At 38.1% G+C, this 24,871-nt stretch overlaps 3 protein-coding genes and 1 pseudogene across 5 annotated transcripts; 1 reads left to right on the plus strand and 3 right to left on the minus strand.

The window, feature by feature from the left end:
• Positions 1 to 1,598: 1,598 nt before the first annotated feature.
• LOC137950006 (NADP-dependent glyceraldehyde-3-phosphate dehydrogenase-like) lies at positions 1,599 to 4,712 on the minus strand. Its single transcript, XM_068796334.1, has 9 exons — positions 4,489 to 4,712; positions 3,837 to 4,030; positions 3,608 to 3,736; positions 3,315 to 3,434; positions 3,051 to 3,187; positions 2,763 to 2,918; positions 2,282 to 2,660; positions 2,037 to 2,153; positions 1,599 to 1,949 (listed from the first exon to the last, which is right to left on the minus strand). Exons 1-9 carry the CDS (start codon positions 4,631 to 4,633, stop codon positions 1,836 to 1,838), a joined length of 1,491 nt encoding a protein of 496 aa, XP_068652435.1. The 5' UTR covers positions 4,634 to 4,712; the 3' UTR covers positions 1,599 to 1,835.
• Positions 4,713 to 8,734: 4,022 nt separating this feature from the next.
• On the minus strand, positions 8,735 to 12,146 carry LOC137950553 (uncharacterized). 3 transcript variants are annotated; one of them, XM_068797095.1, is made up of 10 exons: positions 11,854 to 12,146; positions 10,652 to 11,718; positions 10,480 to 10,548; positions 10,270 to 10,372; positions 10,090 to 10,164; positions 9,856 to 9,997; positions 9,697 to 9,766; positions 9,504 to 9,569; positions 9,207 to 9,329; positions 8,735 to 9,132 (listed from the first exon to the last, which is right to left on the minus strand). In XM_068797095.1, exons 2-10 carry the CDS (start codon positions 11,655 to 11,657, stop codon positions 8,966 to 8,968), a joined length of 1,821 nt encoding a protein of 606 aa, XP_068653196.1. In that variant the 5' UTR covers positions 11,658 to 11,718; positions 11,854 to 12,146; the 3' UTR covers positions 8,735 to 8,965. The 3 variants fall into 3 exon arrangements, with proteins under 3 accessions (XP_068653196.1, XP_068653193.1, XP_068653195.1); XM_068797092.1 differs by having other exon boundaries at positions 10,652 to 11,724; XM_068797094.1 differs by having other exon boundaries at positions 10,652 to 11,780.
• Positions 12,147 to 13,657: 1,511 nt separating this feature from the next.
• LOC137950378 (acidic leucine-rich nuclear phosphoprotein 32-related protein-like) lies at positions 13,658 to 18,690 on the minus strand. The gene is made up of 5 exons (XM_068796818.1): positions 18,568 to 18,690; positions 18,400 to 18,497; positions 16,545 to 16,732; positions 16,082 to 16,445; positions 13,658 to 14,211 (listed from the first exon to the last, which is right to left on the minus strand). Exons 2-5 carry the CDS (start codon positions 18,481 to 18,483, stop codon positions 13,945 to 13,947), a joined length of 903 nt encoding a protein of 300 aa, XP_068652919.1. The 5' UTR covers positions 18,484 to 18,497; positions 18,568 to 18,690; the 3' UTR covers positions 13,658 to 13,944.
• Positions 18,691 to 20,469: 1,779 nt separating this feature from the next.
• LOC137950273 (cytochrome P450 84A1-like) lies at positions 20,470 to 24,600 on the plus strand (annotated as a pseudogene).
• The last annotated feature ends 271 nt before the right edge of the window (positions 24,601 to 24,871 follow it).

A 24,871-nucleotide genomic window follows, 5' to 3' on the forward strand; every position in this document is an offset into this window, starting at 1 on the left:
ATATAGTTAATGAAACTATTCACAAGAAACATTTTGTCATTGGATAATAAAATTGTGATGAGGAAATTCCTTTCGAACAACCTCACATTTTCTGACCATTTCTTAGCATACCGTGAATCGAATATTGCCCTCATATGTGCTTAACCTCGGAGTAAAAACAAATTTCTCTTTTTTTTATGACAATAGCCAATTCATTATAAAATATATATTTGTCCACTCATTATGTTATAAAAGAGACTTCACAAATAGTTCGCTAAAATATACAATTTCCCTTATTGCAAAGTTTGTATGTTCATACTCAATTTTATAGTTAATTGTGATGTACAAAATTACTTTTTAAGAGAGAATTTTAGAATTGAATATAAAAATAAAAACCAAAACTAGACAGCAATACATCTTTGATAATCAAAATTGAGTAATTTAATAATTCTTAGCTCCTAATTGCATAAATTGGAGGAGATAATTTGGTTATTTTTTAGTAGCACATTTATTATCATTTATATAGTAGCATCTTATGTAGTTTACTCTTAATAAAAAAAATTATCGATAAATTTCTTTGCAGCCTTGTTTAAAAAATAAATCTATATACTCTTCTCCTTTCAGCCTAGCAAGATGTTAGCATGCCGCAAGCAACATTTTATAGGCGTTTCTGGTACACCGAAGGTTACGATAATTGATTCATTATCTCTTAGAGGGGAAATATGATGGCAATTTTTTCCTCTGATGACCTTAAGTGTTTGTTTGGAACCCCTAAAAAAGAAAAAGACAATGAAAGAAAAAGAAAAGATGTTTATTTTATCTTGTTTGGATGCCCATGAAAATAAGAGAGAAAACAAAAGAACAACGTGGTTTCTCTTGTTTAGATGCACAAAGAAAATAGAAAATAATAGAAAATTATTAATTTTTAAAATTTTGTAATAATTAAAAATATACAAGCCTAAAAACTAAAATATCTATAATTATTAAAATATTATGAACAAACTTTTATTTATCAATTAAGATCAATATTATCAATAAAATGTTATTTATAATTTTTTTATAATAGTAATAATTATTTTTATTCTAAAATAATATTTAGATGTTCTAATTTTAAAATAAATACCTCAATCTAACCTAAAAAAATAATTACTGAACATAAAAATGTTGCAAGTTGAAAGCTCTAGTCTACTTGGCACGGATTAGGTTTCTGAAAACCCAAACACAACCTCAATCCCTGATCTCGAAATCCAAACCCAAAAAAATTTGAAATTTCAAACCCGATCACCACCCATGATTCCTAATCACCCCCGATAAAATTTTATTTATCGGGTGCAACCCTTTTTCTTTGATATTTATTATAAAAAAATTGAATATAAACTTGTGTATCTTTCATAATTTTATAAACTCGAGTCCATAAAATTAACCATGCAGTAACGAGCTATAATTCTAAACGGACCAATCTCCACCCCTTGATCATATAGGCCAAGTGGTCTCCCATTCTTGCACAAAGTACCAAGAAGCCTACCTAACTACTTTATTATCTTTTTGTTTTTTTTTTCTATCCTAAAAATAAATAAAAATAATAATTATTTATGCATATTCAAAGTGCATTTCCATATTTGTCCATTTAGATATGGGGGTTTTGAAATACATCTCAATAAGGCATTCCAACTTGGCTTTTCCATGTAAGTCAGCATACCATAAAATCACCCAAATATTTGAAAATCACTCTTCGTATTCATGATCTCTAAAAATAACTGGCTATCCTTCACTGCTAAACAACCCCGAGCTCTTGACCGTGAACACAACTTATTAACCTCCACATTGAGTATCGTTCATGAACACCTAATTACCTTCTAACCCATGGTGTACGAAGGAGCGGGCAAATTGATCACCGTACTCTTGATTTTCGTCATCATGTTGATACTGTTGGTGATTCCTTGAGACCCAATACCACTGTCTTTCAAACCCTGCAGTTGTAGTGGCTCTGTTTTAGTCCAAGCCATGAAAACTAAAACAGGAAAACATCAGTCAGACAAACTGATTTGCCAAAATACCTGGAAGGGGAAATGGTCTGGCCCACGAGCTGGCGCAGAGTTGATCTGGACAGTGCCTGTCTCCATGGCATCACTAATCATTATTGCTTTGTTGATGTCTTTCGTGAAGACACAGCCCTGTATCTCATACAAAGAGATGTGAATCAGTAAGCAGATGAACAAGAGAAATTGATCGATGGTCATTGACGGCCTAACTTTAATGGCTCTTGCTGCAGATAACCTAGAGACGATGGATAACTGGTTACCTGGAGACCAAAGTTGCTGGCATTGCAATGGTGGATTCCTTCTTCCACAGAGTTTATCCTAATAACTGGCAATACGGGTCCAAAAGGTTCTTCCCATGCAATCCTCATATCGGGTCTGACCTGGTCTAACAACAAGGGCCAGATGAGATTGTCCTCTCTCTTGTACTCCTGGCAAAAAGTTGCTCCCTTCTGCTTGGCGTCCATAACCAACCCTTGAATGAAATTTGCAGAGGACTCTGACACAACCGGAGTAATGTCACAATCGTTTTCGGGTGTACCCACGGTCAGTTTTGCCATCTTTGCTTTCGTTTTTTCTACCACAGCATCTGCTACGGATTCCATCACCAAGACCACCTTTACAGCGGTGCATCTCTGCCCGCTGTAGACGTAGGAAGCAAAACAACTTTGTTAGTGAAGGGTTAAATAGGATAAATTTCGACCTATTTGATGTTTATTAGGCTGTGTCCTGGGTTATGGTTACCTATACGAGAAACCTCCTTTGACTATATTGCTAGCGACCAAATCAAGGTCTGCATCCTCAAGTACAATGCATGCGTCTTTTCCTCCGAGTTCCATTTGAAGGGGGATCATGCCTGCTTTCTTTGAAATGGCAATACCGGTGTCTCCACCGGTGAAGCTGCAGAGTTGAATTGAGGCTATTACCAAATATGTAAGAGAAAAACTTGAGGGAACTTTTTTGCCCTTTTTGCTAACTTGTGCGGTAAAGAACAAATAATTAGCTTAGATCTTACGAAAAATTAAGGGATACCTTATGCAATTGACTCCAGGGTGCAGAGTGAGGAAGTCACCTATTTCTGATCCCTTTCCTGTAATACAATTGATGAGGCCCTTGGGGAAGCCAGCTAAGTGAAAACAATGGACCATGTGTAGCGCAGCCACGGCTCCCTGTGATAATAAAATCAGACGTGACAAATTCAGACAGACCTCTTGAACACGAACCGTTAAAATTTATCTGTCCACGATTCAGTATAGGAAACGGTCAATTCAAAATGTTTGGCAAAGCTCGCCATACCTGAGTCGGAGGCTTGAGCACAAGGGAATTGCCAGCAATCAATGCTGGACCAATTTTGGAGACTGCGAGATTAACTGGATAATTGAAGGGTGGGATAGCCAAAACGATGCCCAGAGGAACCTGCAGTTCAATACTGTCAATTAAAATAGAAATAAACAAAGTAGTTGCAGATATCAGGAAATTAAATCACCAACAATTGGACAGCAATTGGACGAAATTGTGTAGAAAAATTTGGACAGAAACAGAAAATGTTCATTAATTTCAAACAGAAAAGAGTCCATCAGAAAGTATACCTTGGAAGTGAGGCAGTACTTGCTTCTCTCGTTGCCAGGGAAACTGTCGGAGAGCAAAAACTTCCCCTCGCCCAAAATCCTCACGCCCTCTTCGGCGCAGTAAGAGATCAGATCGCCCGACCTTACAACCTTAACCATACCCAGAGAAGGGTTACAAACGCAAAAATGACCGGTTGCTTATATATGGTACAGAGAACAGAATAGCTAGAAAAAAAAAACTGATGCTCACTTCAGCAACAGCGTCTTTGGCAGGTTTTGCAATCTCTTTGACAAGGCACTCTGCAACTGGGGCTTTCTGTTCTTTGAGAATAGCAGCGGCCTTGTGAAGAAGTTCAGCTCTCTTCCATAACGGAGTTTTCGCCCACGCCTTTTGAGCTACTTTTGCGATTTCCATAACCTTGTTCACCTCCTCTTGCGTGCAAGCTGTTAACAGAGACCGATCAAATATGCTTGAGATTTTCATTTACTCTAGGCATTAGCAGTTTACAAAATTTTAATTAGATCACTGTAAAGATGAAGGCAGTGAAGCTAATTTCATATAGCGCCAGAACTTCTGTGGCTTTCTGCGTCCATTTACTAAACAGAAAACTAAAATTTATCAGGGAAAATCACAAAAAAAAAAAAAAAAACGAGTTTGAATGTTCCTCCTGAACTGAAACCAGTGATGTCTTCAGCCACTCCAAATATTTCTCTAATTTTAGGAAATACTCTACAGAACAACCACTCCATGCAACCACTAGTCTGTCAAGTTTCACCGAATGAACCAAAAATTTGAAATCCTTCACACCACTGAAAATCCTCAAAAGAACTCACAAGGCAAAAGCAAAAAGCTCATCCACAACGGGCCATTTGTCAAAATACCACGTAACTAAAAAACAGACCTTGGACTTTATATTGAGTCTTCCTCGTCGTGGGATTGACGATCGCGACCGATTTCCCAGACGAGGATGTCTTCCACTCGCCATCGACGTAGTACTTGTAGACATCTCCGTCTATGATCTCCGCAAAAACACCAGTTCCCGCCATTTTCTTCCCCGGAGAAACACTAAAAGAAGACGAAGGCTCAATGGAGTAGTAAGTGTAATTGTATGCTTACTTCCCCTTGTAGAAACCGTTGAGAAATGAGAAGCGAAGGAGGGGGAATATATATATAGAGCGGAGATGAGCCACGATTCTCCGGTGAGCTGGGACGTGCCTTTTTGGTGGTTGGAGGTGCGCCAAGTGATCTCATGTATCTTATTCATAGGACACTTGTTTTCTTTATAAATACAACAATGCCACCGGCTAGATTTAGTGGCTGTTGGGCAACTCGCCTCGATTTGGTCGAAGAGACGGTTTGTTGAGTCGGAGTGACTCTGGACTGGTGGATCTTTGTTCCTGCCCCCGCGTCCGTCCGTCCATCCTATGATCGTATCTGCAATTTGCCTAATACAAATTAATAAAGTGACAAACTCATAAATGAAGATAGTGACCCATTCCGTTTGCCCACGGGAGCTAAAGCGTGACGTTGTGTTGGCCCATAAACAGATCTGCGCCAACTGATTTCGATTGTTGGTTGTTACCAATGATCAGGAAGTGGGGCTTTTCCCGGTGGCTATGTGATCAAATTAATGGCTCTCCCATATCTAGCCATCAGTTTTGGTCAGCCAGACCGATCGTTGCCATTAATAAGTATACCTGATAGAGGAAATTGGAGCAACATTTGTGGCCTTGTTAATAGGAGTAGTGGCTTTTTCAGTAATTAGGAAAGATGGGTGGGTGTTTTGGCGTTCTACTGTTGGGGAGAAGGAATATCTGCAGATTCTCCATAGGATCGACCGGCAGGTGGCAAGAATCTTGACCGACTGCTAGCTGACGAATCTACAACCTCTTTTCTTTTTGCGTTTCTTTTTTTTAGCTTTTTCTTAGCGGCTGCATGCAACACGTGTGCGGGTTTATCTCACTTTCAACACGGAAAGTCCCACGTCTAGGGCGCAACGGTGGCTAACTCACGTTCACTCTGGTTCTTGTTTATGCCTGTCTTTTCGCCCCTCCCTGTCCGATCAATTCTGAACATGGTTCTCTATTATTCCTTCAGTTGCTGAGTGGGTCCTCTTAATCTACTACTTAATAAATTTTTTCCCTATATAACAATATAAATAAAATTAACATATAATAAAACACCCACCATCACTAATCTATTACTTAATCCCACACAAAAATTACGAAAATCATATACAATAAACGATAACAACATAAAAAAAACAAAGCAAATATATCAAACTTGAGTTTAAATTTTGTTGTTAATAATCAAACATAAAATACAATGTCAAATAGTAGTATTAAACTTAATTTGGATCATCCAAACAACTACTATGAACCAAGTATTAAGCTAGAGAATTATAATTTTGTCGTTTAAAATCACTAAACTTGTCTAGTTTCGAGAATGAAAACTTATTCCTAAAAAATCAAAATTAAAGAAAAACTTCAAGCTCATTCCTTTCTTGTTACAAAACCTCATGCCTCAAGTCTAGGGGTGGCTTTGAATCGAGCCGGCTCGCGAGCGGCTCGAGTTCGGCTCGGTTAGATTCGGTATCTCTCGAGCTCAAACCGGCTTGTTAACGGGCGAGTCGTGGGATCGAGAGCAAGAGCGGGGGAGCGGGAGGACGTCGAGCCCCTCCCGTTCGCCCTCTGGCCCCCACTGTCGCCGTCGACAGCTCCTCACCGGCCGCTGCATCCCCTTCCCTCGCCTCCTCTGTTTTCGTCGCCAACGACAGGTCCTCGCCGGCGCCACGCCTTCCCTCTGCGTCGTGTCGGCGGAAAACCAGAGTGAGAGTCGACGACGAAGAAATAATTTCGCTCCTCGACCAAAGCAGGGAGAACAACTCCCCCCCCAAACAATTTCGCACGTGTAAGATCTAAACCGACGATTTCGCATGTGTGAGATCACAAACAAGTAAAAAAAAGAACTCTTTTGTCCCTTCCTCATTGCTCTTCAAAAAAAAAAAAAAAAACATTTTAGTAGAAATACGTTTCTAGAGATCATTAGTGGTTTTTTCAATAAATATTGAAAAGACATTTTTAGTAGAAATATAGGGACCGTTAGTGCCTTATGTTTTTTTGAAACGTTTTTCTAATTAGAAATTTTTATTAAAAAATTATATAATTTTCTAATTAATTTTTTTTGCCAATATGGGCTAGAAAACCGTATAGAAAATTTTTGAATAAGTATTTGATAGTTGATGCTATAATACTTTTAGCATGAGGCAATTTTCATAGCAATTTTGTGTTTGACATTTTATTTGATTAAAAAATTATCGATAAGTATAGTAATATATTAGATTGATTATTAATTTTTATTTATTTCCCTAAAAGTGGCAATAAGAGGTCCATTTAATTTTCCTAACAAAATTTTAAAATATTTTTAGTAATTTTCTAGTAAGTCTCTAATAGTAATAAGATTTTATTTAAAGGTTTTTTTTTGAAAATGTGTATCCTAGGAAAAACATTTCTAGTTTTTCCTAGAATATAAATTATCAATCAGGGCACCAAGGAGGCCATAGCAAAATTATGGCCAAATTAAAAAATTAAAAAATAAGCTAAATAATATTTAGGGTAAAAAAGATTAATATTGGTGGGTTCTAATCTATTATCGAGATTCAATCCCAAACCTCCCCTATCATTTTTTTTAAATATATGCATAATTTTATAGATAATTTATTTGACATATATTTTATGTAGAGTATTAAATGTAGGTTAACCTCAAACTTGAACTCGATTAAAATTATTAGGTTCGAGTTCTATTACAATTTTATAGTTTGTAAATTTATAATAGATTTATAGTTTTGATTTGGGTGGTTGTAAATTGAAAGTGATATTTCATTTAATTTTGTTGTGTTTGATTATTGTATGGAGTTTATTCATAATGTTATGTGGTGTATGCAGTGTTTAGACTATTTTATGGAGTGTATAAACAATTTTATGGAATATTTTATACAGTATTATGTATATATATTATGCCCAATTTTAAGTAGACGTCATGCCGAATTTTATATAGGTATTATATACATAGATTATGCTCAATTTTAAGTAGAGGTCATGCCTAATCTTATATATGTATTATATATATAGGTTATGCCCAATTTTATGTAAAATGTATGCATAATTTTATATACAATTTATTTGATATATATTTTTTGAAGAGTTTTAAATGTATATTGAAGCTCGAGCTCGGCTCGAACTCGGTTAAAATTTATGGGCTCGAGCTCGATAACAATTTTAGTCTCGAGACGAGGCTCAAATCGAAGCTCGGCTCGAACATAGGCAGGTTTGGGCTCGGCTCGACTCAATGCCACCCCTACTCAAGTCTATACTCCCTCAAACATGACCAAAGTCTCTACCTATGACGAAAATAAAAAAAATAGAAATTACTATTTCAAATAAAAAATACTCTTCCATGGTCCAACACTAATTACTTCATGTAATAGAAAATATTAAAATTACAAAGATAACAAAAAGTTAAAAAATTATGTAAATGAGTAGCACTATTTTCATAGCGTTCTTTTCATGTAACATAGCATTTATTGGCAAATCAACAAACAAGTAAAAACATTTATTATTAACAAAGGGAATTGTAACGGAGAAAAGTAAATTTTGATACTTTTTTATATAGAAAATGAATTATCTAGCTAAACATACCGAGTTTGACCATATTCAAGTTTTCACTCGTTTTGACTAATGAGCTCTATTGTAGCTTGAATTAGACTTGAGCTTAATTTTTATTGAGTTACAACCGAGCAAAAATCGAGTGAAGCTCGAACGGCTCTTATTGGCTTGGGTTAATGCCACCCCTAATTGGTAAAGCTGATTGTAGTTGGCTTTGGACATCCATAGATCACTAGTTCAAAACTAAATTGGAATACACCTTTATTGAAGTAAATTGAGTAACATCCATAGTTTTTTTACAAACTGATCACTAATTATATTTGAACCTTGGTAGATGGTACCCTAAATAATGAGTAATTTTTAAATGCCTTTAATATCAACAAAAAACGTGCATAATCAATATATATATATATATAGTGTATATTATATTTGATTTTTACTAGTAAGTTTTTATACAATCATTTTACACTAAATATTATCATCTTTAGGCAAAGTATGGTCCGCAATTTTTTATTATGGATTCTGCAAGAAAGAAATATCAAAACAAGTACAAGCGTCTGTATGTGGACTGTGGTTGAGGGGAAATGAAGAAAAGGTTAAAAGTAAGAGCTGAATTATTTGTACAGCAGTCAGGCAGTGACATGAGAGAGAGCGAGAGAGAGAGAGAACTGATTTGTACTCAGGGGCGGACGTCTTCTCCGTCGGTCATCCTCTTTAGGATCCTTTTTTCTCTTTAGTGAGCTCCGTTACGGTGGGTACACGTCTGTATCTTTGTGCCACTGCAGGTCCATCGTGCGATTCTTCTTCCACAGGAGCTGATTCCCAATTGTCTCGAAATAGAGACTGTTGGTAATATTTAACGCCCACGACTAAAATAAAAACTGCACAAAACTCGTAGAATAAGAGATGGTAAGAGGAGAAAAAGACAATTACACCGGGGTCAAGATCAACTGACCTGCCCAGATTCGAGCTACGACCGAAGATAAATTCCATATCACAGTAAAAATGGCTGCTGCGACGGCTTTCTTATGAGTGCATGAATCCCAGGCATCTTGAAAGCGTCCTACCCAGAACTTGACTGCAATTATGATCGATTTCAGAGAGTGAGAATCTATAGTATCTATTTGATTTTTCTACTGTGCTGTAGGATTACAGATTATGGATCCAATTTTGTTGATTTCGACCATTCGGTTTAGTGGGTCTCTGGAATGAGTCATGACGACAAAAAATTTTAGGTTTGAAGAGCTCGTACCGTATCCTGTCAACTGGGTCGAGTACGTGCAACACAGTTTCGGTACGGTGAAAACCCCAAAGAAGGCTGCAATGTAGGGATCCCAAATCGACATGTCAGTAAACGCACTTGGCGCAAAAAAGGATTTTTCTTCTGTAAGGAAGGTATTTCTGACAATGTTTTAAACCTTTTTTTAGGTTTCGAAAAAGCTTACCCATTTTGGCCATCGTCCAGATGGTAATGGAGCTTCCACACCGAGCCAAAACGAACAGGAGTATCGCTAGCTGCCATTTTCACTTTCTTTTCATGGTAACGCTTCCAAAGTGAAACGAAAAAGAAACAGCAAGAAAGAGAAAAGAAAAAAACAAATTACCTTCATGGTAGTTGCAGGGTCTCCAGAGAAGAGGCTTCTGAGCTTGAATAGGAGCTCATTGAAGTAAGGGAGGATCATCTTCGCTACCCAAATCGCCTCTTCTTCACTCACTATGTACGAGTCATCATAATCAACGATTCCCCTGCCAAGGAAGTTTCCGAAAGGAGAAAAACGGAAATCAGCAAGAAAGATTTGATGAATCTGTTCTGTTTTCTCTCATTTTCGTGCGGTTACCTCAACAGAATGGACTTGTAGAAGAACACTAGTGCAAGGCAGAAAAGGATCATATAGGAAATTGCAGAAATGAAGCTGCAAATAAATTGAAGGAGGTAATAAGTTGCTCTGATCTTGGTCAGTTCAAAACGAAGCGACAACTACAGAACACATTCCTCAGTTATTTGTGAAGTTACTGACCTGAAATTGAGATCTTTTGCGAAGGAAGACGAAATTAAGATAAATGTTCCAAGCCCAAACACTAAAGCAGATTTTGAGATGTCTTTCCACATCACCAAATCAACTGTCGGCAAGGAGAACAAACAATGACACTCAGAGAAATAATTTGAAGCTTCATAATAGAATATGACCGCAAAAAAAGTGAATTGGACCTAAACTTAAAATACTCACCAATTTTTTGCATCCTGTTTCGCGTTTCAGTTACGGAAGTGTTCTGGAATATTTCCTCTGCGACTGATACTGTAAAAAAACAAAAAACAAAACAAAAGAATAGCAAATTAGAAAGAAGATGATAAAAATGAAATTAAACAGAATTTACCACCAAAATACCTCAGGACCTTACTTGAAGGTGTTTTTTTGAGATCTGGATCAACTGAAGGATGCTTCATCGCTGATGGTGGCAGTGATTTTCTAATCTTATTAGCACAAATGGGTAGTTTAGGACTCTGAGGGAGAGGATAATTCACAAACGATGATGGCCGTGACTTCTTATCTTCCTTAACAATGATGTGTGCCTTCAGTGTCGGAGGAAGAGATTCAATCTCTGGCTGTGGCAGTGGCAGTGGCTTTTTATCCTCGTTTGCAGATATGGGTAATTTGGAGATCTGAGGAAGATGTTCAATCGTGGGCGGGGCTAATAGCTTCTGATCCCTCTCTGCAGAAATGGATAGTTTAGAGATCTGAGGAAGATGTTCAAACACAGGCTGGGCAACGGGCTTTTGATCATCGTTAGCAGAAATTGGTAGTTGAGAGATTTGAAGGAGAGGTTCAATTACAGGCGGGTCTAGTTGCTGTTGATCCTCGCTTGCAGGACTGAGCAATTTCGGGATTGGAGGAAGACGCAGCGTCTTCTCTTCCGGTTCAACTTTTCTGGGTTTCTCTTCAGCCACATTCATTTCCTTTATTTCGAAGCTCTCTTTCTCAGTCTCTTCCTCCTCTTCGTCTTCTTCCAAATCGTCCACTTCTTCATCTTCGTTATCAGCATCATCTACAACTACTTTGCTCGACTTGCCCGGACTCTCATTGCTCAAACTTCTCTTAATTGTTTTGCCTCTACCAACAGCAAGCTCCTTGTTATGTCCATCCGTAACTCTCCGACAATCCGATCTAGTCTTCCTCAACAGCATTTGGAGTTTATCGATTTCCGGTTTCCACCGCCTCCTCTTTTCAACAGGCCCATCACTTTGGTTCCGCTTCAACAATCCTTGACCAAATCCTTCTTCCTTCGACTCGCCCCCATGAAAGACCTTAATTCCCCCTTTCACTTCGTCGAGCTTCATCCTACTCTCCCAAACAGAACCCGCCACAACCCCATTTCTTATTCCTCCTTTTCTGCTACCTACCTGCATCTCTCCCACTATCCAATCGCCTGGATGACTTGAACCGAAGACAACTTGGTCGTTGCCAAATCTAATACTAGCACGATTCAGAAACAAAGAATTCCATCACAAACCTCCTCTAGCATCTCCAAGCTGAAAGAAAAAGGGACTATGGCCCATGGGTAAAATCAAAGAAAAGAAGTAAAAAAGGATTATAGAGAGGTACCGGATTGTGGTTACACTTTATCAGACTTTGCCTTCCACTTTATCTTACTCCTTTTTATGTAGAGAATGTAGGAAAAAGAGGCGAAAGGAGATTAAATTAGGTTTCTGAGAAAGGATCCCCTGCCTTTGGACGAGAAGGATCTCTGAAGAGAGCATCTAGGGGGGGTTATCAATCTGCTCACATGCAGGGAAGAGATGGTTGGTGGGATTGAAGGCCGAAAGAAGCTCGCTCCTGCGAGCAAAAGGGTCGGCGTTTTATTGTCGTCAACTCGTCGGACACAGGAGCGATGGACATGTCTCCTTCGTGTGAAAGCAAAGCCCTGCTCTGCATTTCGAAAAGATTTAAAGCGTGGCCAGATCCCAGCGGTCTGTAGCAGAGGGAGCCACATTCGCAAGGTGGGCCGAAGTTCCCAATAGATGACGGCTACCAAATACCTATCAATGTCTCTCTCTAATAACAGGCCATAATACGCCACTGCTTCATGGTGTCACGAGCTTCGAGTAATTAGATTGGCCCAGCACTGAACAGCGGCAAGAACCAGGCCCACAGTATATCTTGCTTGTCCAGCTCTAACACCAAGAAATGATCGACCGTCGGATCAATTCCTATTAAGAAGGTATACGATCAGGATCACTAAGGGGGTTCTCTACATTTGGTGAGACGTCATTCTCGGGATTTGCATTTGTGTCGCTAGGGTAAGAGAAATAAAAATGATGCCCTCTTATAGGATGCTTTGGGTGCGGGCCCCGCTGTCTACATCTACGGCACGTGAGCGAGTCAGTGAAAACGACCAAGTTACCCAACCTTTTTTCGGTTTAGATCAGAATTTTACGACATAAAAGATTTACTTTCATTAAAAAAATATATTTATAATATAAAACACTGCTTATCTGGAACGGTAAAAACGACATAAATAGGAACTATATATATATGTGAAACTTTTAACGTAACGGTCACAACGTTGTTCAGAAGATATGCTTTATTCGAATTTGATCCCCACTCCCATAAACTATTGAACCAAGTCCATGAGTTTTTTTAACATTGGTCGGTTAGTCTACCGTAGAGATTTGGACTAATATCAGTACCCTTGAAATCCAACATGTGCCAACCCGATACAGAACCGACCTGGCCCATGTGTTGAATTATATAATCTAATGGTTTAAGGCCCCCAAGTAAAAAAGGAAACAATGTTAAATTCATGAATGGCGCTTCTTTATTCTGATACATCCGTGTTTATGAACTGACCGGAAGAACAATCATTGTAAATCATCCGAATAACCCACACATCGATCCAATATAAGCTTACAGATCACTGTTTCTCTGTGTAATCCTTTCTTAATTTGCCAATGAAGACCAATGGCATGACCTGTCTCCTGCCGGCGGCAACAAAATGCTACCCTTCCCTATCTTCTTGTTCGATGAGTGGGGAGAAGCTTCATGGATTTTCTCCTCTAAAGTTCCATGTCTGAGAATTGAACCACAATTTTATCCATAGAAATTGTGGGCTTTCTTCAATTCTCAACGAACAGTGATCCTCGTTATACTAACTCTTCGAGTAGCTCTTTACTTGGATTTACGTACATTCCTTTTTCTTCGTTCAGCCTCTCTACAGTTAGATGAAGACATGGCAAACTCACAAAATCAAAACAAACACGTCCAAGACACAGAGACACACCTGAAGGCCAGAATCTTGACTCACAAACTGACCCGGGAGAAAACTCTCTTATCGGAAGCATAGTACCCTTATGGCCATTCCCAGGTATCAGATGAAGAAACCCATGATGAAAACAGATAAAAACGGCTACCTACGAAAATGTCTTTTACAAAATGGATCTGAAGTGAAAACTGAGAAACTAATGGATTCAACAATTGTCAGTTCTCTTTTCACATCCCATTTAAGTTTTCTACCTTGTACAAGAACATGATCCTACATCAGTAAGCCGGTTCTCACTAACAGCATAAACACCTCTCCTAGTACTAGAACACCAAGAAAATACATCCCGTTTCTGCTTGCAAAATAGTACAATGGGTTAAGAAAAGAAAGCTACTGTTAATAGAGATAACAATACAAATCTTTTGATATAAGGGTAGTTATCGCTTTGATAGTCTCTCATCATTATCACTATCACCATCACTATCACCATCATCTTCTTCTTCTGATCGCTTCCGCTTAGTTGAGTCACCCTTTCCTCCTCCACCACCACCACATTCATCATCACCATTGTTGTCGCCTTCATCTTCATCCTCATCAAATTCCACATCTTCGCCATTCTCTTCACCAGGTTCAAAATCACTTGCATCTTCTTCATCCTCAGCACGACCTACAGGCCGCACTAGGTATTCTGTACCCATATCCTCCTGTTCAAAGAAAATATATATGAGATAAAGAGCAAAATTAAATTGAAAGAAGAGTAACTGCAAGTAGATGCGTTAAATGACATCCATCAACAACAAATAGTTTTATATGTGATACCACAAATCTAAACAACCAGAGAGGTACATAATCATGGTATTTTTCTTTTTTGTGTACCTATACTTAAACATGATACATATCTTCAACAAGTGTACTAGTTGATTAATTTTCATACATTGACGTCCCCATAAAAGTAGAATCAAGCACTGTCTAGTTTTGAAAGGAGCAATTAAGTGTGTGCAATCATCATTATTAGGTCCAATTAAAGTCAGTCGCTTGATCAAATGGGCAGCATTGATTTATGACACCAGAGTCCTAATAATAATAGATTTTACCAGCTATTCCTTAACAATTGAGATTATTAACCAAACTCTGAGATAGGTGAAGACATAAGAGAATATATGCAAATAGCGAGGCTTGATGATTCAGTAGGCCAGGCAGTTTCATGGTTGGAAATTCTAACATCCAATGTCAACACATTCCAAGACCAAAAACTGTCACCAGAGATTGGGAAAAGAAAAATACAATTCAGACCTCAAAAATAGGTCCCATCGATTGAGAGATACTATATCTGCAGAAGAAAACATTGTTCAGACGGGCTTCTAAGGTTGTAGGACCATAGCCATATCATGAACCACAATTTTTTTTTTTTTTTAACAAGGCAATGGTAATGAATAATGCACATGAAATCATGAAGACAAGTTTTTTTTAACTGTAAAAATCAAGGTTAATGGTGAAACGAAAAAATTAGAATTAGAGAATTTTGAATGAAACAAGAGGGTCAATCTTGTAAGATAAGCCTGACCAGGTCATTTAAATCAAATCAAGATCCTTTGCATGCTAGATGGTTCCATCATCAGTCAATGCAGCAAGACAATAACTTATACTGGTAATCTAAGACTATTAGAAAGGCAAAGCTAACAAAAGATTATTATAATTTCATTTATATTGATAAGATTATAATGGTTTATCACTAACCCAGCCACGCTTCCAGGTTCATGACTGAATTAGAATCTAAAACATTAGGACACACAATATAACTGCTGATCCAACATAGATACTCATAGAGCAAAAGGATAGAATCAAAACTTTTGCCCTTTTCTACAGAAGGACAATTTAAGGCGAAGGGAGTTGTTGAATAATCGCAAAACCTATTTCCTTACCTCAGAACACAGTAACATAAAATAACTTGTTCAAAGGACAGACAAATTAGGAGGACTCTTGGATGAATTATCAGACTATTGACAATCTCAGGTACAAGAAAATGAAAAACAACAAATGATTTGTTAAAACTAAAATAAAAATAAGAAGAAGAAATTAAGAAGAAAAAGAAAGAAACCATAAGTGACACAAAGGACATGTTAAAATCTGTAGAAAGACAAGCTAAAAAAAGTAATCTCCAAACCACCAATTACGATATATACGACTGCGTTGCAAGGACATGAATACTCAGAACCATAAAAAAGAATTTAAACAATGAAAGGAGAAGTAATTAAAAACTATGTATATAAATAAAAATAAAGTATATCCTTGGAACTTCCAACAAAAGTAGAAAAGAGTTAGATTAAAACAAGCATGTGGACCTCATTGCACCGCCAGACCAAGGTTTCTACAATTATAACTTGAAACCTTTCTTCCTTTAGGACTTTTCTTCATATTTGCAGCACTGCCATCTTGCAGTCCCTTTCTAGCATAGTTCAATACAAGCAGGGATGTTTGAATCAAAAGTAAGGAAAACATTTTTAGAAACGAAAGACACATTAAACAGAAGGCATAAACTAGAAATAGGAAGAAAGGAATTTGATAATTTCTTACCTCTTCTTCCTCATCATCCTCGTCATCATCAGTATCATCACCATCATCACTCTCATCGTCATCATCTCCACCCTCACCATCTTCATCCTCCACATCTTCATCATCCCGATCATCATCATCAACAGATGGTATCCGAGGGCGAGATGACTGTTCAACCCCTTCAACATCATCATCTTCTTCATCATCCTCATCTTCCTCACCATCATCATCACCACTGACTTCATCATCATCCACTTCTTCGTCATCACTCTTTTTGCCCTTGAAAACCTTAATTTTATGAGCCTTATCAAGAACTATCACCCCATACGTCTCAAGAAGTGGGTCTCTCACTAACTTAGTTAGAATCATACCATCTTTCAAGTTCCTGCAACCGATTTAGACAAAAAGGATACAGTAGCAAGCTAAGTGCTGAGATTAATCTAAAAAGAACAGAGAGAGAGAGAGCGAGAGAGAGAGAGAGTACTTGACAATCATTTTATTCTTGCTATCTTCAAAGTAGATGTTATCACCAATTTCATCAGTGATAGCTATATCCAACTCCTCATCAACACAAGGCAAAATAGACATAGCAGCTAATTTGAGATTATGGGTACACACAATCATCTTCTGCTTATGCCCATGGCTAAATGCTTCCACAGAAAAATGAGGTATCTGCAACATATTTACAGGTTTCATATTTAAAAAACTCATATTCTAGAAGATGAATAAACTTGTCCATTTAAAATTTCTAAAGTAATACATAACATTTTCCACAAAGGTGCAGTGACTATTTCTCACCAAAATCAACAGCACAACGTTGTAAAGATGATCATTCACATTGGATCATATCAGAAGCAGGAGCAAGAGATCAGAGGATTTTACATTAATAACCAACTCACAAGTTCTTGAAGATTGGCAAAAAAGTTTGTGCAGAAAATGTGTAAGTCATAGATCTTCAGGGCCATTTACATTGAATTTTAGAAAATATTTTTCTACTACTCTTAAATAAAAAAACTTAAAAAATGTTTGGTATTTACCACTTTCAAAAATTAAAAAGGGAGCCAGTTAAAAAAAAAAAAAAAAAAAGTAAAAAGGAAGCAATAAGAAGCGAAACTTCACTTTCAAGGGAAAAAAAAAAAAAAAGTCGCAGCAGCAAAGCTAGGCAAAATTGGCTTAGTATGAGGATTAGTATATAATATGGAACTTGACCTGTCCTCAAGTTTCACCTAATTTCATTTAGTGATAACTTCACACTTTTCCTCTATCAGAATCTAAAGTTAACCGTTTATTTTTTTTTATTTTGAAACCCTCAGATTTATCTCTTTTGTTTGTCAAAACACACCCGTAAATTCATTATGCTTTTCCTCTTGAATTGAGTTCCACCTTGTGTGCAATGTCATCAGCAACTTGATTTCTCACTTTAAACCCCAAAAAAACAAAAAAAGAAGATATCTCTTTTAGCTTTGCCTGCAAACCCTGGTGAGGTGTTGATACTCTCCACCATCCAGAAAGGAAAAGTAGTAAAACTGAATGAGAAGATGGCAGGATGTCAAAAAGCCAAATAACTTTAGGCCTACGAGTCTATTCAAGTACAAATCATGTCTAATTGAAAAGAATAGCAGACTGGAAAATCTCAAAAGACCATCACAATGAAACCCTTCTTATAAATCCTTGAAGTATTCTCTATATCCATCAAGAGTGTTGGAAACAAATAAATCTCAAGAACTCAAGAACGAAACAAGTGAATGATAGACTCAGCAAAATGCACAGAAAGCCCTCTCATGGATGCTTTAATATTCAAAGAACCCTATTGCATATCCAACGCACAAGTTATGCAACACAAGAATTTATAATAACTCAGAAAGTCCTTTTGCATTCTGGAAGGATGCGTAGCAGGATTTTTTCAATTCTCAAACTCAAGATGTCGCTGAAAAATAAAAAAATCCTTTCTGTTCCACAATGTATAATGGAAGGAAGGTCTCAGATGTCCAGGCTCCAAAAAACAGAAAATTTTCTTTAGCTTTTGACTCAAGATATAAGTTTCAGTTGAAGCCATTTTGAAAGGATTAGCATGTCATAGAAGTAGATGATGCACATATGTTGAAGATATTCTGGGCTATCAGCAAAATATTTCTAAATCAAAGAGAGGCAAGAAATTGCTTAACAACATTGAGAAGATTAAACTTAAATTGCCAGAAAATAGAAAAACCACAAAGAAATATTTTCCAGAGCAAATTCCTGCATATATACATTGGTCACTCAACAGAACCCAATCAGCTTTAAACTACTCATAGATAACATGATGTAAGAGAAAGAAAAAACCTTAACCATATACCCACTTGAGTTCTTTTCAGAGGCGTCGTCCACCGATTCTGGTCCAGCAACTCGAACCAACTTGCCTTCCTCTTCCTCCCCGTCAACATTCCGGTAACAAACCCTAAGCAAGGAGAAGATAAACAAAAATGCTGTCTACAAACGAGGTGAGGTTATAAAAATCGAAGAAGTACCAGCTTCGGAAGTCGATTAGCAAATCTCAGTCACAGACCAGAGGGCAAATTTTCCTAATCTCTCTCGAGAGAAGCGCTAGTTCCATGACTCATTGCCGCTGGGCTTGGTTGCTGCAACTCGGAGCCGGGGGCGGGCTGCTTAGGGTTTCACTTAATTGTTTCTCCTTTAGAAGAAAAGTATTTTATTTATTTACTAAGTTTTTCAATGAAATAAAACGCCAAATTGGGGCATCTATTCACAATTTCTGCATTGATAACAGTTTGGAATTTCTTAATCAAAAGTGCAAATCATTTCGTATCTTGCATTGTATTCTACATCGAACTATTTGATTACAACTCTTTGTCGAATGGGGTAATTGAACACAAAAATAAATATGTACTTGATGTCACACGTACTTTGTTGTTTCAGATGAATATTCCTTTGTTGGTATGGGGTGACGTGGTTCTCACATTATATTATTTACTTAATTGTATGCCATCCTCTATTCTCCAGGGATGTCTTTCTATTGTAGTTCTAAAACCTCAATTCAAGGTATTTGATGTTTGTCCATAGGTTTTTGGATCCACTTGTTTTGCTCATCCTCTTGATACCAAAAGTCTTAAATTATTCGCAAGGTCCATTAAATGTATTTTTCTAGTTATTCTTGGTATAAAAGGATATAAATGCTATAATCCTCTTACGAGAAAATTTTATATATCTATTGATGTTACATTCTTCGAGAATATACCATGTTTTTAATTTTCAGATCCTCACTTCTTTTCGTTCTTGGTACGGATAGTCCAGTTATGACAATCCAGTTCCTATAGTTGTTATGGATGACTCCACAGCAAATCTAGTTCCTATAGTTATTATGGATGACTCCATAGCAAGTATGCCTCAACCTCCAAAGCCACTCTAGGTGTACCAATGTCCCTGCTTATAACAACACAAACCTCCTTCTCAAGTTCAACCATTAGATTCTCCATCTACAGATTCTTGTCAAGCAATGGAGGCTTTGATTTTTGGGGGTACATGGGCACTTTTTCACCCACCTTAAGAGGCAACCATTGTCAGAGGTTGATGGGTATATACCATTAACTATCAAGCTAATGACTATATTAAAAGGTACAAAGCTTGATTATTAGCCAAGTGATAAACCCAAGCCTATGCGTTGATGTCTTCGAGAGATTTGCACATGTTGCTCATTTTACTTGGGTTTGCATTCTAGTGTCTACGGCAACGAAGTACTAGTCCCTACATTAAGATGTCAAAAATGTTTTTCTATATGGTGACTTACAAGAAAAGGTATAAGGAACAACCTCCTAAGTATGTTGCTCAATGAGAGATGAAAAACCTATGCAAGTTGCAAAAGATAATTTATAGCCCTAGAGTTTGGTTTGAAAAGTTCGATATTGTGTTAAGTGATTTGAAAGGAATTAATGGGGTCGTAGACTATCTGACGTGACAATTTCAATAAAGTATTTAGGGTAGTTAAAATATTTTATCAATATTGAGGTGGCAAGAAACAAGAAGACAATTGTTTTATTTCAGAAGAAATATGTTCTAGACATGTTACAGGAGTATGGTCTCCTAGGTGCACATCCATCCAATGGATATGCTATAGAAGTCAATGTTAATCTTCACGATGCTTAGAGCGCTAAGCTTGAGGATAAAACTCAGTACAAACCTTAGTGGGTAAATTAATTTATGCTTCTATTAGAAGATCAGATATACTCTTTGCAATGGTTGTGATAAACCAATTTGAGCAAGCTCACAAAGTACACTTGAGGTTATGCATAAAATCCTAAGATATCTTAAAAGCGCTTTAGGAAACGGTTTGTTATGTACCTATCATACGAAAATTGATGTGTTACGCTATTCCGATGTAGATAATGCAAGTGTAAGATAGATAGAGATCCGGAATGGGTTCTATTGCTTTGTTGGAAGTAATCTAGTTAGTTAGAAGAGTAATAAACAAAATATTATGGTCAATTCTAACATTGAAGCCAAGTATAAAGCAATGACTCATACGGGAGTAAACTCATGTGAGTTATATATTTTGGTGGAGCTAGATTTTCACATCATTAAACTTATAGTTATGAAGTGTGACAATCAGACAACAGTTTTTATAGCAAGTAATCCGATTTTTCACAAGAGAACCAAATACATTGAAGTATACTGTTATTTTATTTGAAATGCTATAACACAAACTAACAAAGAAAATAGACAAATAATGCTTTTCCTGCTAGTTTGAACAATCTCTCTTACAACAAATGACAACACCTGGATCAAGTACGATCATATCAAAGTTACAAATTCTTCACCAAAGCTTGTCAAAATAAACCAATTGAGGAATATAAGAAGCTTTCGTTAGCCTTGCATATAATTCATTATTGTCACATGATTATACAGTAACTGAAAATCCTGGATTTTTCCACTTTTTTAGCTACTTGGGTCGACGACGGTATGAGTACATCATATCATCCACATAATCCTTGACATGGTTGCCCACTTGCTGTACATTCCTTCCTACACCCCATGCAATAAGACTAGCATTTCTCTTAAACCTGAAAATTCTAAACCTTCAATATCTCTCATTTGGTATGGACAATAGAAACCTAAATCTGTTGAGAGCAATGAAGAACCAGAATTGTTGTGTTACCTGGTTAGGAATTCCTCTCCCATTGGGTGAGGCTTCAGTTTAGAGAAAGTATGTCCGTTTGCAAAACAACCAACGTCGATGAGCTACACGAATTGATGAAAGAATATGTTGTAGAAAACTGATATACTATATGAAATTTATACTTACTGAGGTACTCTCCTATGTTCTCCCATTCATTTGCAATAATATTTTACCATGAATCAGACCAAAATCACCAAATATATAACATGAAGGTTCAAAATATCAACAACAAAACAAACAAATGCACACAATTAAAAGGCCAGTATGATCAACTCCAACTAACATTATTTTATTTTACATTTTTTTGAATGTTGACTACACATATGTACAATCCCCCCATGCTGCATACACCTGTGAAGCTGGAAACTAGTACCTCATTATAGAAATCCCCGATAACGGCCATTGAGTCAAAGGCAAGGGCTTCATCTAGGATTTGTGGACAGGATTGTAGTCATCAATTTCAAATTTAAAAATGGCACAAGGCTATAGTTCAAACAACCAAAAAAAAGGTACACGGTGCTACCATCTGACTGTTCACCATCAACATCCTTGAGATTTGCCGCACTTTCTATCTTATAAAGAGGTGATCCACAATTTGTTTCTATGCATAGAAGATGGTTTCTAATGGCTCCTCCGAAAAAGGCTTATTTGAAATTAAAATATTTGAAGACTTTCCCCATGGCTAGGGGGAACGTGAGAATAAAATGCAATTAGACTAGGGGTAGGTCGTTCAAAAACATTTACAGTCTGGGACAAGCAACATTCTTAAATAACTTCATCTCCCAAAATTTGAAAGGCTTGTCCAAGTCTCAGATTACCTTATCTGTTGTTGGCATGAGTATGAACACCATCAGAACTTGAGACTCTCCTATCTATCAAAACCTATGACAACTGAGTAGTACATAAGATTGCAATCTCCTTGAACTAAAGACATGGAATTGCCAAGAAAATATGAAGTCAATGAAATATGCTTACTTTTTAGAAGAAACTATTTGGAGAAAACACCAGAGTAGCCTACTTGCACTGGATTACACCTTAGTAAGCCTCAGATTGGAACTCTAGTTTCTTGATACCACTAATGAGAGAGTTTATCAGGTTTAGATCTCAGATAACTATAACTGAATGACTGTACATGTGAAGCTTTAACTAAATATACAATTTTGTTCTAGCTTGTCTGTTCCTCGATCAAAAGAAAAAAAAGTAATGAATTCGATCTCTCACAACCAGGGATTCAAAACCAATAAGTGCTCAGACAATGGATGTGTCCCATAAACAGGGTTGGACACTCCATGAACATGAACCATTGTTAAAAATTACAGATTCTTGACATTCTCACTGAAATCTTTCATTCTTTTTTTTTTTTAAATTTCACAAATAAGACTCTCTTTATCACTCCACAAACAAGAAAACTTGCTTCTACTCTTTTGGAATTGTTTTATAAAAATGTTCTGCTTCAAATTTCTCAAAACAAATGGAAAGAGTCTTTTTTTTTGGAAAGAAATAAAGACAGTAGAAAGATGATTATGGTCCAGAAGAATGAAAAATTCAAGCAAAACATATTATGGTCCAGAAGAATGAAAAATTCAAGCAAAACATGTCATTGATGACACATCAAATTGATATTATCTATCGCACAGGACAAAAATTAGAACAGGAATGAGAAAGAAATAACCTCAAGGCCTACACAGAAGGGCAGTTCTGCTTTTGTTGTTTGCAGTTCTGTGGGGCTCCCATTGTTTTCAAGGAATACTGAATAACCAACACACACTTAAATCAGACAAGTTATAGCCTTCTTCAGAAGCCTCCATCTCAGAGATTCTCCCACTAGATTAGGTCCAGGTACTGTTGACATAGCACAAAAGAAAAATAGTGCTTCATGAGGCTACTTAGGACATGGCCCGCCAGGTGCTTCAGGTCCACGACAATGCCTTCTCTAATCGGCCGGCTACTGTCGCCGTTCACTATCTAACCTACGACCGGGCAGACATGGCGTTCTCCCACTACGGACCCTTCTGGCGCCAGATGCGCAAGCTCTGCGTCATGAAGCTTTTCAGCCGAAAGCGTGCCGAGTCGTGGGCCTCCGTTCGGGACGAAGTGGACGCCATGATCGCGGTTGTTAACGAGAGCTCTGGCAAGCCGGTTAACGTCGGGGAGCTGGTCTTTGGCTTAACTCCTAACATCATATACAGGGCGGCCTTCGGGTCGAGCACACACGATGGGCAGAGGAGTTCGTCACCGTCTTGCAAGAATTCTCGAAGCTCTGATACCGTGTCGAAACTAGACTCGAACCTGTTAGGAAACAACCCCACGGATATTATACCTGGCCCGGTCGATACAAACACAAATTCCAACAGCCGTCAATGTCGCAGACTTCATCCCGGCATGACTGAGATGGATCGACCCCCAGGGGTTCAAGAAGCGTTTCGCCTCTCTCGATCGATTCATCGATTAAAATCATTGACGAACACATAGCCAAACGTAAGGAAGGCCGCATTGAAGAGGATTCAGATATGGTGGACGATTTACTAGCTTTCCTGGACGATGGACAGGCCGCCGGAGGCTACTCGGATGACCTTCAGGTCTCCCTGAAGCTCACCAGGGATAACATCAAGGCCATGATAATGGTACTATTCTCGTATTCTTTCGACCATTATCTCTTTTCCTCTTAAAACATGAAAATGCTCGACAGAGTGATGATCGATAAGTGGGTTTTCGACAGGACGTCATGTTCGGGGGAACAGAGACGGTTGCGTCGGCGATCGAGTGGGCGATGGCTGAGCTGATGAAGATCCCGGAGGAACTCCGGAAGGTGCAAGCGGAACTGGCAGACGTGGTCGGATTGGAGCGGAAGATGGACGAGAGCGACCTCGAGAAGCTTCCCTACCTGAAATGCGCAGTGAAGGAGACCCTTCGCCTTCACCTGCCCATCCCTCTCCTCCACGAGACCGCGGAGGACTCCGAGATCAACGACTACTTCATCCCCGTCTACAGTAGCGTTTCCGTCAACGCATGGGCCATCGGTCGCGAACCCTCCGCCTGGGAAGAACCCGATACGTTCAAGCCCTCACGGTTCGTCAAAGAAGGCGCCGTCGACTTCAAAGGCAACTACTTCGAGCTCATTCCCTTCGGCTGCGGCCGGCGTTCCTGCCCCGGCATGCGGCTCGGCCTCTACGGCCTGGAGCTAGCCACGGCGCAACTCTGCCACTGCTTCAAGTGGGACCTACCCGACGGGATGAAGGCCGTCGATCTCGCCACGAGCCCACCGCCTAATCGCCGTCCCCTCCCCGTGGCTCCACTATCCCGTGTCCTGAATCGACTGAAGTCACCCGCACGAGTGGCATGGCGAGAGTGTGAGCCCCACTTGATTTGATAAGTGAAAAAAGTTTTTTTTTTTGTTTGAATTTGGGTTTTTTTTAATGGAAAGTGTATATTAAACTAGATTTACTGCGAAATCATGTGTCAGAAGACTCAGATTATGAATAAATAAAAATAAATTTATTTACCAAGATTATACCTACTTGAGTTGGTTGGACGTAGCTTGGATTCTGTTGCTTCTCGACCTTTAGATAAGGTTAGATGAGAGATTGCTCCATTGGTGGGCCCTCCACCAACCTTCTAAAACCCTAATGCTTTGATAAGGA

Source organism: Aristolochia californica, unplaced genomic scaffold (assembly GCF_029961685.1).
Source record: "Aristolochia californica isolate CCGP_79_NKW_82.1479 unplaced genomic scaffold, dmAriCali1.0.hap1 SCAF_14, whole genome shotgun sequence".
NCBI lineage: Eukaryota > Viridiplantae > Streptophyta > Magnoliopsida > Piperales > Aristolochiaceae > Aristolochia > Aristolochia californica.